We start from the raw sequence: 17146 nt of genomic DNA, 5'->3' as shown, positions 1-17146 counted from the left end.
ATTGGTGATCATTTAGGCTGTATGGGAGACAGTGATGATCATTTAGGCTGTATGGGAGACAGTGGTGATCATTTAGGCTGTATGGGAGACATTGGTGATCATTTAGGCTGTATGGGAGACAGTGGTGATCATTTAGGCTGTATGGGAGACAGTGGTGATCATTTAGGCTGTATGGGAGACAGTGGTGATCATTTAGGCTGTATGGGAGACAGTGGTGATCATTTAGGCTGTATGGGAGACAGTGGTGATCATTTAGGCTGTATGGGAGACAGTGGTGATCATTTAGGCTGTATGGGAGACAGTGGTGATCATTTAGGCTGTATGGGAGACAGTGGTGATCATTTAGGCTGTATGGGAGACAGTGGTGATCATTTAGGCTGTATGGGAGACAGTGGTGATCATTTAGGCTGTATGGGAGACAGTGGTGATCATTTAGGCTGTATGGGAGACAGTGGTGATCATTTAGGCTGTATGGGAGACAGTGGTGATCATTTAGGCTGTATGGGAGACAGTGGTGATCATTTAGGCTGTATGGGAGACAGTGGTGATCATTTAGGCAAAGGTCACCTAAGGATAAACCAGCTGAACTGACAGTTTTTATATTAAACGTCTTTCAGTGTTCAGCAATACTTTGTAATAGGATTGTACTACTATGTATTAAATCTTAAAGGCTTGATGGAAACCAAATAGTTCCTTTTATGGGCAGTTTTTATTGTTTAATTCCAAATGCATGATTCTATTTTGCTATAAATTCAGATACTGTAGTCTAGTACTTTACTAGAGTTTTTCCTAAGCAGTAGTAAAAGTATGCAGCCTATAGCCATCATCAAGTGAGGTAGTTCACTGGTATGTGACAGAGATTTATATCATGATGTATTTACTCACTTGGCTTGGCATTTGGGATTTTAATGACCCACACGATTGTTTCATAGAAACATCCTGGAACATCCAGGAAAATACCACTGAGGTTGGTCAGCGTTTGATAGAAACATACTGGAACATAGTGACATACCACTGAGACAGGACAGGATTGAATGTGTTTTGCTGTAGTTGAAAGTTGCTAGGTGGGATTTACCAGTCTGGTACAGAGCTTGAGAGTTGCTAGGGTTAAGTTATTAGGATCCCATCACTGTTACAAAAACCATGCTATGAACTCAGTGGGATAGTGAAACAAGCTACAGTTCCCACCTCTCCAAATATAGTATTTCTCATTGGAGGGAGGTACAGGCAAGATGGCAGTGAGAGAGAAATATATGTATGTGTATAGGGGAGAGAGAAGGAGAGAAGAGTTAGGGGGAGTGTTTGTGAGAGAGGTGCTGGGTCCTCGGCCAAAGCAGCGATCCCCTCTTGCACCTCATTGAGCCACAGAGTGACAGGGTGCAGGATTGGGTCACAGCGGGGGACTGTGCCTGCCTGACTTCCCTAAACTCGGACCTATAGCCTACTCCACTACAGGCCAAACTATCCAGGACCATTTCTTCTCCTAGGGCTAAAAAACTCTGCTTTCCTTCAGCAAAAACAACCTCCAGAGAAGGGGTGAAGACTCAGTAAGTGGATACTGCCTGGAGTTTCACTGTCCCAAGCCAGACCACTGACTTATTAAAAAAGAGTTGACTCTTTCAATTCCAACCTGGAACTGGCCAAGGAGAGGGGCTTCCACACACGCACGTGCACACACACGCATCCGCGCACACACGCATCCGCACACAGCTTATCAAATCATTTGTAGTTTATAGCTGGTCTGTCTGGAAAGTGCAATAAAGGTGAGTGGACTACCACCTGCAACGAGGGACGTGTAAAGGTTAACTCAGTACCTGAGAAACATGTGACAGTGGACTACCACCTGCAACGAGGGACGTGTAAAGGTTAACTCAGTACCTGAGAAACATGTGACAGTGGACTACCACCTGCAACGAGAGACGTGTAAAGGTTAACTCAGTACCTGAGAAACATGTGACAGTGGACTACCACCTGCAACGAGGGACGTGTAAAGGTTCACTCAGTACCTGAGAAACATGTGACAGTGGACTACCACCTGCAACGAGGGACGTGTAAAGGTTCACTCAGTACCTGAGAAACATGTGACAGTGGACTACCACCTGCAACGAGGGACGTGTAAAGGTTAACTCAGTACCTGAGAAACATGTGACAGTGGACTACCACCTGCAACGAGGGACGTGTAAAGGTTCACTCAGTACCTGAGAAACATGTGACAGTGGACTACCACCTGCAACGAGGACGTGTAAAGGTTAACTCAGTACCTGAGAAACATGTGACAGTGGACTACCACCTGCAACGAGGGACGTGTAAAGGTTCACTCAGTACCAGAGAAACATGTGACAGTGGACTACCACCTGCAACGAGGGACGTGTAAAGGTTCACTCAGTACCTGAGAAACATGTGACAGTGGACTACCACCTGCAACGAGGGACGTGTAAAGGTTAACTCAGTACCTGAGAAACATGTGACAGTGGACTACCACCTGCAACGAGGGACGTGTAAAGGTTCACTCAGTACCTGAGAAACATGTGACAGTGGACTACCACCTGCAACGAGGGACGTGTAAAGGTTCACTCAGTACCTGAGAAACATGTGACAGTGGACTACCACCTGCAACGAGGGACGTGTAAAGGTTAACTCAGTACCTGAGAAACATGTGACAGTGGACTACCACCTGCAACGAGGGACGTGTAAAGGTTAACTCAGTACCTGAGAAACATGTGACAGTGGACTACCACCTGCAACGAGGGACGTGTAAAGGTTAACTCAGTACCTGAGAAACATGTGACAGTGGACTACCACCTGCAACGAGGGACGTGTAAAGGTTAACTCAGTACCTGAGAAACATGTGACAGAAACATTTATGTCAGCATACAACACTTCAGGGTTTAATCCAGTTTCTCTCCATTGGCAAAACACTGCATACAAACTGTAGAACCCAGTTCTAATGTTCCATGTATGGTAGAGAGAACAACTAAGGAATATGAGTGTGCTGCTCTCTTCACTTTAACACAGTATAGTGCCATGTACTGTAATATCTCATGCACTTGATGTATGGCCTGTGTGCCCCAAGGGCTAAATATTATGAAAGGCAAATTAGATGTTTGAAAACAGAATCTCTGGATTGCTATCAGTGGCTGAAGCATATTAAAATTGATTCACCTGCCCTCACATATAGTTTCTCTTTAGTTATCGTACTAACGTGCTGTAGTTGGATATCAGTGATGTGTGAAAGGGCAGGGGATGTGAGAGAGACCAGCTTTGTCTGTCTGTCTAGGGTCTAGTGGTGGCTCCAGTGTCAGTATGATACATGGGGTGGACCCCCCAAAAGACGAATGATGCCAGAGGATGATGCCAGAGGATCATCAGAGAACCCCCCTGGACCTCCCCTCCTCTCTACTCCCATCCCTTTGACTGGACAGAGACCTGGCCTGTATATGCCCGCAGAACAGACACAAACAAACAGCAGCACAAAAGAGAGGGAGTCATGGGAGAGAAATTGACTGAGAGAGAGGTGTGTGATAGGGTGGGGTGTTGGAGAGGTGGAGGTGATGAACTATTTGCATTCCCCTTTGGTTAACCCTGCGCTGTGAAATATCACCTCATTACAACAATGGGCCCTCTTCATTGAAGGAGCCCCACACTGACAAGCAAAGAGGAGGGTGCCTTTTGAACACGGCCCAGGGGTTGCCATGGCTATGCCTGTCAACCGGGAAGTCCTTCACAGGCGGAGCAAGTCCAGGGAGAGAGAGAGAGAGAGAGAGGGAGAGAGGGAGAGAGGGAGGGAGGGAGGGCGGGCAGGCGGGAAAGAGAGAGCGCGAGTAGAGAGTGACTGCCCACAACATATTGGGCTTACATGCACCACAGAGCAGACAGGACTTTGAGAGGTGTGTTGTTCTCTGGGATTCTGCATCAGAGGTGAGTAGCCTACATTTTTCCTATGATGAGGCAGTACTGTAGGATGACATAGCATTAGATACACTTGTCAGATATAGCCAGACAGATATTTTGCACTAACTATGTAACTATGTAATCACGTGGTTGTGCTTTGCTCTGTTTTTATTGAAAAGTTTATTAGCCTGCCCGTCGGCCTGTCTGCTCCTTGCTTACTTGCTTCACAGGATTGGTGAGGTAGACAGGAATTTGTCTGTGGTTTCTTTTAGAGACTCTCAGTAAACTGAGAGGATGGCCATACAGTGAGACCCAGTACAATATAAATATACTTACGTTAAGGCTGTCTCATTCTGACAAAAGAGGCTGATTTATTCTGCTACCCTCAGTGATGGCGTCAATGCTGTGATTTAGGAACTGTCCTAGAGTAGCAGTCTGAGTTGTGGCATGTGGATGATTGAGTGGAGGAGAGGAGAGGAGAGGGCAGCTCTGAGGCACCCCCTGTCACATTACAGGAACACAGAGGGTGGGCATGAGGAGGGGGCTGTGTTATTATGGTCCTTACTCACTGCTCTGCCCACGGGTTTGGAAATACTGTACTGTAATCATGGGGGCTTTCTTATTAACTCTGTATAGAGGTGTGATTCCCATGATGTGACATGTGGAAATAAACATCCCTGTCAGGGACACTGCCCCTAACACAGGGCCCACTGGCTCCAGACATGTTCTCCCTTTACCTTGGGGGTTATTATGGATGTCAGGAGGATTTCTACACCCTGCACTGATCCTCTTTGAGCTCTTCTGAGATCTCTCTTGCTCCATCACCACAGCCTATACTCACTGAAAAGAAATAATCATATCAATCATAATTACAAAAATAAAGGAGTGTAAAGGCTGAACTACCTTTCATAGCACTGCATGAGCCCTAATGTGAGTACAGTAACCTCTCTGAAAACTCCAAACACTCTCTGGTTCAGCCGTCATATTATTAGCGGCCCCCTCAAAGTGAGGCTATGGTATGTCTGATGAAGAGCATCTAATCTAGCAGGGAACATGTAGTATCTCCATTGACAAGTAACACTGAAGCCATGTCTCCCCCAAGCAGCAGGCTGAGGGGAGGGATCACCATACAAGGAGGCAGAATAGTTTCCTTCTGATAAATGTGTGTATCGCTCAATAAACGCATGTCATAAACAGGCCGGGTCCAGGTCCTTGTATGGTCTACGGCTGTGTGTTCACATGGGCCAAGTTGCAGTCTGGAGACAAGGCAGGAGTGTGTGATTAACCTTGTAGGATACTTTCGAGAACATCTTTATAATAACAACCTGATGATGAGTCACCCCTCAGGTCTTTGAAAAGGATTTGCGATGATCTTACATCCTGTTCAAGCAAAAAGATATTGACGGTCTTTTCAGGTTTATTGCTTTCATACGAAACTTATCCCCTGGAATTTACTACATTGTGTGAGATTATTTGATAAGGCATTACCTGCCTCCTACTCATCCGGAGAGTAGTTGTGCGAGACCAGACATGGCCCACTGGGCACAGACGTCAGTTTTGATTTACATTTGATTGAGTTTTCAACTAACTGGAATTCATTGTGAAATCAACAAAACATTTCATGTTATTGGATTTAGGTTAAAAGTTGGGTGAAAAAAAGACAAAATGCCCTTACGATGATGATTTGTTGAAAATCCAATCAGTTTTCCACTTTGATTCAATGTCATCACATAGAGTTTTGGGGTTGAAATGACGTGGAAGCATAGTTGATTCAATCAGTTTTTGCCCAAATGTTTAAAAAATAAATATATATATATTAAAGGATACATGCAGATGAAGGGATGTTTATGCTGTCTGATATTAAATAAAACCAAGATGTTTTCAGGACCTGTATTGCATTACACTACAGGAACACACAAACAAACAAAATGACCACTTTAAGCAGACATGTCGGTGTTTTGGTCTGTCCTTATTAGTCTAACTCTGAGCAGGACTTAGATCCGTTCTCATGGCTGGGAACAACATTATGGAGTCAATGATTAACCTGCTCCTTCTGCCAAACACAGCCCCTCACACAGAGGCCAATGGAGGAGGTCAGTCATAGAAATACAATGAATAGAGAGGATGTCGCTAGTTTGATTAGTTGCAGGGACTTTTTTAGGTGTCAAATCGAGTTGTCCATAAAGTGATTTTGCACACCAATTTCACTATACTCAAGCTATGATACTAGTGATGGGGGAAAATTGATATATTGCGATATTATAAAAATGTTTTGCTAGATAGTGTTAAATCGGGCTTGTCAGATGTACCTACAACAAACTCCTGTATTTGCGTATAGCTTGTTCTCTATCTTCTTTTAAATAGTGAGCCAACATGTTTTCAGCACTTTTATTTCCATGACTGATCAAAACTAATTTTCTCATGCTCTCTCATCTCTCTCATACTCTCTCTTTTCTCTCATACTCTCTCTTGACCCTCATGCGCTCTCTTCAGAACATCAAATTGCAGTATTGAATTGCAATACATATGGAATTGTGAGAATTGCACTACATATCGTATCAGCACCTCAGTATCGTGATAATATTGTATTGTGAGGTCCCTGGCAATTCCCAGCCCTATATGATACTACCATGAACTGCACTTTTTGGTTTATGTCAAATAACATGAAAAATGTCTAAATTGTGTGAATCAATGCTTCAATTCAATTGTTGAGTTTCGTCCATTCTCTTTCAAGCTGAAAAATGTTTCCATGATGTTTGGCATGAAGACAAGTTTTTCTATTGTTATTCCAACTGACTGTAAACTCTCCCTCTACCCTGCTGAGGCTCTGGCAGGCTGCCTGTTGTGGTGATACAGTTGGTAGAAGAAGTTCAGGGGTCGCCACCACGACAACCAGAACAACAACTCATGAGGTGTATTTTGTCGCTGTCCTGACAACCATACTCCCTGGGAGAACAATGCAATGGATGAGGAGTTGGTGGAGGTGATGTGGAAGAGGTCAGAGCTGGGCCGAGTCACAGGAAAACCCCCACTGAGCACAGATGTCATTTCAACGTCAACGTTACATTTGGTTGAGTTGTCAACTGACATGAATTCAATGTGAACTCAACAATACATTTCACCATGGATGTAGGTTAATATTTGGGTGAAAAAAAATAACATTGCCTTTTTATTTCACTAGGCAAGTCAGTTAAGAATACATTTTTATTTACAATGACGGCCTACATGTAAAGCCCCCGCAGCCAAACCCTCACCTAACTCGGACAACGCTGGGCCAATTGTACACCGCACTATGGGACTCCCGATCACGGCCAGTTGCGATACAGCCTGGAATCAAACCCGGGTCTGTAGTGACGGCTCTAGCACTGCGATGCAGTGCCTTATAACACTGCACCACTCGGGAACTTGCACCACCTTTACACTGATGACTTTTTCCAAATCCAATCAGTTTTTCACATTGATTCAATGTCATCATATTGAAAGTTGTTGTTGAAATGATGTGGAAACAAAGTTGATTCAACCAGTTTTTGCCCAGTGGCCTCCTACAGCAGAGCAGAGGAGGAGAGGAGCAGAGGAGGAATATGGGTGACAGAGAAACAGAGTGCCAACTCATTTTTCATGAGATCATCCTATTGCAACATTTGACCATAAAAAAATACTGGTGCTTAGAGAAATCATGTTGTGAAACACCTTCTTGTAATAAAAGGTATTTATGGGATTGAAGATTAAAGCAAATATATGAAAAATGTCCCTGTACGTTATTGGCTACGATGAAAGCTAATATAGTTTGGTTTTTGCCCTAGCACTACACAGCTGATTCAAATAATCAACTAATCATCAAGCTTTGATCATTTGAATCAGCCGTGTAGTGTTAGGGCTAAAATCTGTACCCTTTGGGGTCCCGAGAACTGAGCTTGGGAAACGCTGCACTAGCTATTATCAAAGACAGATTTACTCACAAATAAACCAAGATGAACCATACGACAGATCGCTCCAACAGCCTGAGTGACATAGGCTATTAACTGAGATTGACAAACAATTTTCACCAAATGTGAATACCAATGAAGCAAAGATACTGTACACAAGCAATAGCCTATTTTTTTTTTTTTAAAACCTTTATTTAACCAGGCAAGTCAGTTAAGAACAAATTCTTATTTTCAATGACAGCGGGTTAACTGCCTGTTCAGGGGCAGAACGACAGATTTGTACCTTGTCAGCTCGGGGATTTGAACTTGCAACCTTTCGGTTACTAGTCCAACACTCTAACCACTAGGCTACCCTGCCACCGCTGCCTATGATGGCATCATATTTTATATCATCCGACGAAATGAAACACTGCTTAACTCAGCTCAGCCATAGACCGATGTAGCATCCACAGTTACAACCAAACAACTAATAGGTGTCACTAAAAAAACAATATATGGACACATTTAATCAGTATAATTTACAACACAAACTCCATAGCCTTTCACAATAGATTTACATACTTCCAACGCACTGCATAATAATATTATTATTATGTGAAATATTATTACACACACATATATAATAAGATTCTAACGAAATGTCCAACAATCAAAATGACTGAACATCAAAACATCAAAAAAGTGTCTCATCAAAACTAAATTTGAGCTTGATTAATCAAATGCATCAAAGGATGTTGTCAAATCAAAGCAAATTTTATTTGTCATGTGCGCTGAATACAACAAGTGTAGACCTTACCGTGAAATGCTTACTTAAAAGCCCCTAACCAACAATGCAGTTCTAAGAAAATAGAGTTTAGAAAATATTTACTAAATAAACTAAAGTATAAAATTAAATTAAAAAAAAACATAACACAAAAAAATAACAGTAATGAGGCTACATTCAGGGGGTACAGGTACCGAACAAATGTGCGGGGGTAAAGGTTAGTCGAGGTCATTTGTACATGGTGGTAGGGGCAAAGTGACTATGCATAGATAGTAAACTGCGAGTAACAGCAGTGTAAACAGGGAGTACAGTCGTGGGTGAACAGGGAGTACAGGAAAGGACTAAGCACACACCCCTGAGGGGCCCCCCTGTTGAGGATTAGGGTGGCAGATGTGTCGTTGCCTACCCTTACCACCTGGGGGCAGCCCGTCAGGAAGTCCAGGATCCAGTTGCAGAGGGAGGTGTTTAGTCCCAGGGTCCTTAGCTTTGTGGGCACTAGTGAACAGGCAACTCCGGGATGCTGGTCTTCTAGGCAGAGTTGCAAAGAAAAAGCCATATCTCAGACTGGCCAATAAAAATAAAAGATTAATATGGGCAAAAGAACACAGAACTCTGCCTAGAAGGTGCAGTATAGTGTCCATTCGTCAGACTGTTTTTACTTGCTCGCTACCTTTGTTCAGTTCAAGGGATGCAAGCGCCAAATTAGTCAGGAACGACCACGCCCGTCAACAATTTGAATGGATTTGAATGGAAAGCATGCATACCTTGACACCTTTCCTATGGTTGTAGCATTCTTACCATATTTTTTTATTTTGAGCCTAAAAACCACCAGAATCATTGGGAAAAAACATTAGATAACAAAAAATTATTATTAAAAAATATACAATTATATTTTCTATTTGGCTTTTCATAACAGCTTTTTCATTTGATTATCACAGCATTGCTGACCCTGCCTACCCTGACCCTGCCTACCCTGACCCTGCCTACCCTGACCCTGCCTACCCTGACCCTGCCTACCCCTACCCTGCCTACCCTGACCCTGCCTACCCCTACCCTGCCTACCCCGACCCTGCCTACCCTGACCCTGCCTACCCCTACCCTGCCTACCATGACCCTACGTCACTGATATAGTCATACAGCAGCTTTGCTGTTAGTTATCGAGTCGGTTCCTTGACCTATGTAACTGTGCGTCTCCATTCTACTCAGTTACACGGTTGCTATTCTGGGCCGTGAGGGAAACGTCCCATAGATTTCCTGGGAATCAGCAGCAGGGAGTGGTGAAGTTCAGTGACCCCATGCTGACTAACACTTTTCTGTCTCACTGCATCATAGTGCACTGTTACTGTTACTAACACCACCTCCTACTTCCTCTCTCTGCAAAGTACAGTAGTCTGTTGTCTCAATCGAATTAGTCTACTGGTCTCTACTGATCTCTGTATCTATATCTAACATCTGAGTTTGTGAACCATTATCTCATTAAATGGGAGGCAACTGCTTATGTATTAAAGGTAAAGTCACATTTATTGACAACCCCATTCTCTTGAAATGTGAGTCTATTGCAAAGCATCTGGCAAAGTTCAAAGGGATGAAATGAGTTCTGTTGAGCAGAGATGTGTGAGGCCATGTGAGAGGGATTACTACACAGACATCCTCCCTGTCTCCTATTGTCATATTTCTTCAATTATCTATCCTCTTTCCACATAAGGCCACAAGGCAGATGCTGGAAGACATGGTGAGGGCATTACACAAGGCACACTGCAGCTCTAACAATCTGACATAAGATATTGCATGTGTGAGAAATGTTCAAAATTACTAGAGCATTCCAAATTATACCTGTGTGACTTAATCATGGTATCCAGAGTACAAGAAACATCTTGGACATCAAAGTCAAGTTGACAGACTCTGACATTCCTCACTAGTAGTAAACCAGCCCTGATCTTGGATTTTCAACCCTATATGGTATACCAGACATTATGAGCTTTGCAGGTGTTTTTTATTCATATGTACAGTATATTGCATTTAGATGAGTAGAATTGTCTCTGACTTTGTTTAATACTGTTGGAGGAATCTGCTCCATGTGAATGAGATAGTCATGGTATTTGAACGTTACTAATCAGATAAGAATGTGTGGGGTGTTCAAAGTAAACATATCCCAGGGAGAAGCAAGGTTCTGGAGCACGATTTGTTGCCAGATATCACAGCTGATTTTGCCTTATTAGGCTGGATCATGTTTGGTGCTCTATGAGTGGTAATATGCGTAGCTCTGGCTGATAGAGTTAGACCTACATCCTCCATCCAGACTCATTTTGGTAAGGAGAATGGTGGAGGCCAAATGCACAGACAAAAGGAGAAGCATTTTTTGTGTGCTTCTAATGCATACTGATGGAGATACTTCTAACTATGATTTTATATTTTAAAGGCCCAGCGCAGTCAAAAACGTGATATTCCTGTGTTTTATATATATTTCAACATGAGGCTGGGGTAATACTGTAAAATTGTGAAAATGATGATGATGCCCTTTTAGTTTGAAAAGACTGCCTGAAATTTCAGCCTGTTTTGGGATGGAGTTTTGGTCTGCCTGGTGACATCATAAGTTAATAAAGTTATTGCTTGAGAAATTGCTCTTAGCTAAGAAGCTGTTTTATTTATTTTTGACCATTTTAATTTGAAAACAATCACAATACGGTACTTGTGATTTGATATTGAGATTTTTAAAAAACACTGCATTGGATCTTAAAGATGTTTTTGTTGTGATGCCAAAGATACTAAAAGTACCTAGGCTGGAATTCTTTCAAACCTGCAGTAAGGAAGTGATATTGTTACTGCCATAATTGGAAGTGCATTTGAAGTAATTTGGTGAATCAGAAAATGCTAAAGGATACTATTCTAATAAACACATTAATTTTTGCAGTGCATACGTTATGTATGTCTATGCAGTATGCAGTATGGGTGGTGTGCCACAGTGGCTGTTTCACTGAATCCCACCCTCAGAGCAGATATTGTAATGGTGTTCTGTTGTGAACTGAGAGGACGTTTGTCTGCAGCTGATCCCCCCTCTTCATGTATCATGATTAGATATGTCTCTCCAGTAATAACACAATTTATAATATTGATACATGAAAAGAAGAAATAAGAGACAGCCCTATTGCTGCAGTGATTGACATTGAGACATGAATGGCAGCAGTGTTAGGAACAAAAAGGAGCTCAATTGTTTGCCCTTTTGGAGTATTGGATTGAACAGTCCTCCTATGTGGAAATATTATTTGTCCAAAATGCCAATGAATTACACGTCTAGTTATCCATCAGTGAGATGGGATCTCAGAGTGAATGTCAGCCCAGAGAGCATTACATACAGCCAGACCTGAGGGTTGTAATGGCCACAGAATCAAAAGAAACCAACATGATGTCAAACATCTATAATGCTGCCTGCCCTAAAGGCCATTGGAAGTGTGAATATTTATGTTGAAATACCACAATGAAAACAACCAGAAAGCCTAACTGATTAACACTGTTGGCAAGTGTGATATACTGTTAAAGTGTCCCTCACATAAACATGATTACTTTTAGTGCAGTCTTAACATCTGTGTTGTATCTGAGTTGTAATGGTATTATTGTAGACAATGAGCCCCCATTTCCCATATTTCCCCTCTTACGTAACCTGATTTATTCGGAGGTGATGAGTCAGAAAGAGTGACATCATTGTCTGGAACCAGAAACACTGATTGGATTTCTCTGCTACATTTTGTCTTGTTGTTGTTGTACTGTACACAGACAGAGTGCATATATCTGTCTCTAAGCACTGACCATAATGACCACAGTCAGTAAAGTTGCGGGCCACATGGAAAACCCATCAACCCAAATACTCTTGGACAGCCAAGGCACAAGTCGGAGAAAGTTGATCTCAAATGGAAAGTCTTAATAATCACGTATCAATTCTCAAGTCCCATGGTAGCAGTTGTAGATCTTTTCAGGTCTTGCGTTTCCATGCCAACCCTGTTATTATGGCCTTTTGGAGCCACTGTAGAGGAGAGGAAATGACCTCCCTTTGAGTCCCCAAAGGCCTTTGATGTAGAAACAGCTAATCTGATTTTCCAAGGTGCTGGTGATTAGGACCTGACTTCAGCCTGACATGGCTCACTCTCGCCACGGTGGCCATTCCCACAGCTCTCTTTCACTGTATGTTATGGAAGCGTTTAGGGAGAGTTATGACTCATGTTTTGAATGGCCTCTGCTGTGGTAACAGGGATAGGAGGATAACAAACGTTCTCCTTTCAGAATGCCTTGACAGTGGGTTAATAGAACCCCAGTCAACTCAACTCATGACTTAGTTTTGATTTATGGACGAAAAGGTTGTTTGGCAGACAGACTAATGACTCAGAGATTAAATGTTAAATGTTCCATTGAAAAGAATGGTCTGTGGCATAGGATGAATCAATCAATCCCACAGAGACCCAACAAAGGACGTTACACATTAACATGTAATATAGACGTGCAACGTTTTCTAGACAGTAATGCTATTTTGATCTGGAATGCGTTCACTCGTCTTTAGAGAACACACAATTCAGTCTTGAATGCCTGCCTGCTCTTCTGCCGGGAATTGCATCAAAGTTCAGATCTCTGGGAGTGATGTTCGGCATTTATAAAAAATGATCCAATAACTGAAGAAGCACAGTTTGTTGCATTGTAAGTGACTTTTATCAGTGCAGGCAGCTCCTGAGCTCATTGGTCAGTCCCTTCCCACTAGGCACAGACGTCAACTCAATGTGTATTCCAGATTGGTTCACAACAACGTTGATTCAACCAGTGTGGGTTATTTGCCTTCAAAACTTGGACGTGACCCAACTAAAAGACATAATGCAATTGTCTCTGGAATAAGAGGTAATTGACCATAAATCTGTTTGTCTCCTTTTAGGGTGTTGTGTAAGAGAATATGCTACCGTGGTGTTCTCTGCATGTGAGTGACTTGATATCAATTATTTGCTCACCATCTAACCAGTATGTGTGTTTTGTTTATCACAGGTGAATACTTTGGCGGCTGCACGAAGACTTTGGCGTCATAGACCAGCCAGGCTCATAACACGAAGACTTTGGCGTCATAGACCAGCCAGGCTCATAACACGAAGACTTTGGCGTCAGACCCCAGCCAGGATCATAACAAATGAAATGCAGTCTCAGGTACAGGCATTTTGGCTCACAAATTTCATTTAGGATTTGAGAGTAAAATTGACATCTTTCTCTAACTCCACATGAAGAGAGCTAGATTCTTAGTAGAACTGAATTCTATGAAAGAACATATTCAGGCAGATCCAAAGTATTGAAGATTTCATAGAGATATTAAAAACAAATCGAATTTGCTGTGTCAGAGAAAATATCTTTGAAGTCTGCCTTGGCAGAGTTGGCATGAACAGCATACAGAGAGGTGCCTTTTAAATATGCTATACAACAAGGCAAAACAACAACACATAAGTTAGAATGAAAATAACAGCTATTTACTGTATTTATAGGCTACAATTTCCATGACAATGCCCCAGTCCTAGCTCCATAATGGTATCTCTCGGAATAGCTAGATACAGTTTCATCCTGTGTGAGAGGCACAAGAGCTTCCCATGACCCCCAGAGTTCACACAGAGAGAGCTGAAACGCCCCTTGTGGACTCAAACACGCAGGAGTAGGATAAGAGGGGCAGTGTTGGGCAGCAAGGAGGGAGGCTGACCAGTTGACACGGAAACTTAGAGAGCAGGGGAGGGCTTTGGGAGAATCACTAATGCTGGTGCACTTTCACTGCGGTCAACATCAGCGACCCCTTTTCGACCCCCTCGGCCTGGGCCACTCCCCCTAGTTGGAGAACACAAGGCCCAGCTGAATGGACGGTTAATGGGCTTATAATGGGCCTCTCCTGTTTCAGCCCCCTGATCTAGGTCCTGAATGGGCCCTTTCTACAGCCTCTGCAAGGGAGATGATGAAGTGGGTGGAACAGCACATCCTTCTGCTGCTCTGCTTTAAATAAATGAGAGGCCTTTTCACCAGGAGCCCCACTGTTAGGGTGAATTAATGTCCACATAACAACAATGTCGTTAACAAGCACACCCGACCTCCCTCAGAGAGAGAGAGCGAGAGAGAGAGAGAGAGAGAGAGAGAGAGAGAGAGAGAGAGAGAGCATTAACAACATGACATGGCTGTGTTTAGATGTAGTGTTCAACTGCCTCTCTCCTGTAGCAACGTGTGGACATCCTGGACCATCTGAACGGCTCTCGTATCGTCTTCTCTGACGATGGCCCTCCCTCCAGCCAGCAGCATCACCTGTCCCCTCCAGACCTGACCCAGGAGGTGGTGGTCATCTCCCCGGGGCTCCCCACCCCCCTTCTCAGCCCCTTCCATTCCACAAGACTGCCACCCGTGGAGCTCATTAAGGCAAACAAAACTGTTACGGTGATACACATGGTTATTGTACAGATGTAGAATCTTAATTCGGGCCAATTTGCTACAGCAGGAAAATAATCCTGCAGCAATAGGAAATGTGAATTATTATATGAATTATAATTAATGTACATTTATGTAGGGGTTGATACATTTTTCTTAAGGGAAAATCAAGTCTGACATTTCTAAGTGGAAATTGCAAACTTCAGAGGCCTTGTTCAACCTCAAATACACTAAAGGTTTTAAATGTCCTGCATTGCAGGAAAGTTCTCCTGAAACAGGGTGATCAAATTAAGACCTTTGGATGACCTTTGGGTGGTGGACCATTCTTGATACACACAGGAAACTGTTGAGTGTGAAAGCCCAACAGCACTTAAATATTTTGTCTTGCCAATTCACCCTCTGAATGGCACACATACACAATCCATGTCTCAATTGTCTCAAGGCCTAAAAATCCTTTAACGTGTCTTCCTCCCATTCTAATACACTGATTGAATTGGATTTAACAGGTGACATCAATAAGGATCATAGCTTTCACCTGGATTCACCTGGTCAGTCTGTCATGGAAAGAGCAGGGTTCCTAACGCTTTGTACACTCTGTGTAGATCACACGTTATATTGAGAGACAACGGCTCCTTTCTGTGGAATTGTCTAGTATCACAGGTTCAGTCTTATGCCACTGGATTGGAATATACTGGATATTGATAGAGGACCTGAATTTGTGTTGGTTAATCCAATATATGATAATGTGTCCTGCACTACAGACTATTTCCACAGTTTAGTTTAGTTTATTAAGATCCCCATTAGCTCCTGCACATGCAGCAGCTACTCTTCCTGGGGTCCACATAGAACGTACAAGTACACGACGAAGTACAGAACAGTAATAGACAAGAACAACATAAGATAATACTTTTTAAAAATAAATAAAGAGTTATATATAGTAAAGACACCAAGAGACAACAAAAATACTATTTACACAAAATTCATATATACAATCACATGCTCTCCAACTGTTAATATTTATATCAGACTAATTGATTTTCCATCTTAGGTTTCAGAGGTCAATGGGAGTGACCCTCTTACCGACCCTCTTCGTTTTGGATCATACTATGGCCCTGCTCAATCAAATGGTAGGATTATAGTTTTCTTGAAATTATCATATAGAGCATTATAGTTTGAGTTTTATGTTTAAGTCATGAATGTGCAAAGTATTATGGGATCGTTGGTGGGAGAGAAGACAGAACACTCTGGAATACTCTCAATGGAGACATGAATGACTGATATGTGCTGCGGTCGCAGTCTGCAATCTTCTGCTAAAAGATTCTCAGAACTCTGTGTTTCAAATGTCAAGGCTTAATGTATATATAATATATTTTTTATCATCAGCTTTAACAAAGCCTTCACAATCATATTATTATCACCCTAAAATGTATTATACGATGCAGGGTATTAACCACACAATTGCTTCATAAATGAAAACAACCTCCATTTCACAGTGGCACTCTGTGGCCACCCAGTGGCACTCTGTGGCCACCCAGTCGCACTCTGTGGCCACCCAGTGGCACTCTGTGGCCACCCAGTGGCAATAGTGGTGAAGAAGGCTTCATACTGCTACTCAGCTGAAATGTAATAGAAAAATGAGGACAGTTAGAATTGCTTTTGATAACAGGTCTGTCCTGTCTTTCTGTAACAGGGGGTCTTTCTAATGGAGTCCAGAACAGGGGCTCTTCCACTCTGCCACGCAGGGTTGCTACAAGGGAGGAGCGCCTCATCAAGTTCTCTGGGATCGGCCCAGTGGATGAAACAGGGATGCCCATCGCCTCAAGATCAGTAAGATGAACACAGACAGATAGCAGCTTGCATAACCATACATAAAAACATCTGCTACGTAGCATATATTATTGTTATATTTATATTATATTATAACCGTATATCGCCCTACGGCCCAGACTTTTTCTTAATCTGGTCACGCAGATAATAAAAACTCCTTGGTACACTCAAACAGGTGTAGGATCTTAATTTGACCAGTGTTGTCGCAGCAAAATAATCCTGCAGAAACAGGATTTAAACGTTTAGTCTATAATGGTGCTTGATCGATGGTTAGGCTATTAGCTGTCCAAAATGAGGCTACATGAAAAGTGCAATACTG

The 17146-nt window shown here is 42.6% G+C and overlaps 1 protein-coding gene across 6 annotated transcripts in view; it reads left to right on the top strand.

Moving 5' to 3' along the window:
* LOC115140040 (vinexin-like) overlaps positions 1 to 17146 on the top strand; it is a 38634-nt gene that overhangs the window by 5426 nt on the left and 16062 nt on the right. For 3 of the 6 annotated variants that reach the window (XR_003865188.2, XM_029678072.2, XM_029678066.2), the window contains exons 1-5: positions 3801 to 3918; positions 13600 to 13755; positions 14797 to 14991; positions 16049 to 16127; positions 16691 to 16827. Coding sequence is in view for 5 of the 6 variants with exons in the window: in XM_029678072.2 (XP_029533932.2) it covers positions 13744 to 13755; positions 14797 to 14991; positions 16049 to 16127; positions 16691 to 16827 (423 nt within the window). In the remaining variant the exon portion in view is untranslated. Of the gene's footprint in view, positions 1 to 3799; positions 3919 to 13599; positions 13756 to 14796; positions 14992 to 16048; positions 16128 to 16690; positions 16828 to 17146 lie in introns of those variants that run through there. The other 3 variants (XM_029678067.2, XM_029678070.2, XM_029678071.2) reach the window with 2 other exon arrangements.

This window comes from Oncorhynchus nerka, linkage group LG13 (genome assembly GCF_034236695.1).
Source record: "Oncorhynchus nerka isolate Pitt River linkage group LG13, Oner_Uvic_2.0, whole genome shotgun sequence".
NCBI lineage: Eukaryota > Metazoa > Chordata > Actinopteri > Salmoniformes > Salmonidae > Oncorhynchus > Oncorhynchus nerka.
This window is presented reverse-complemented; position numbering and strand designations above follow the sequence as displayed.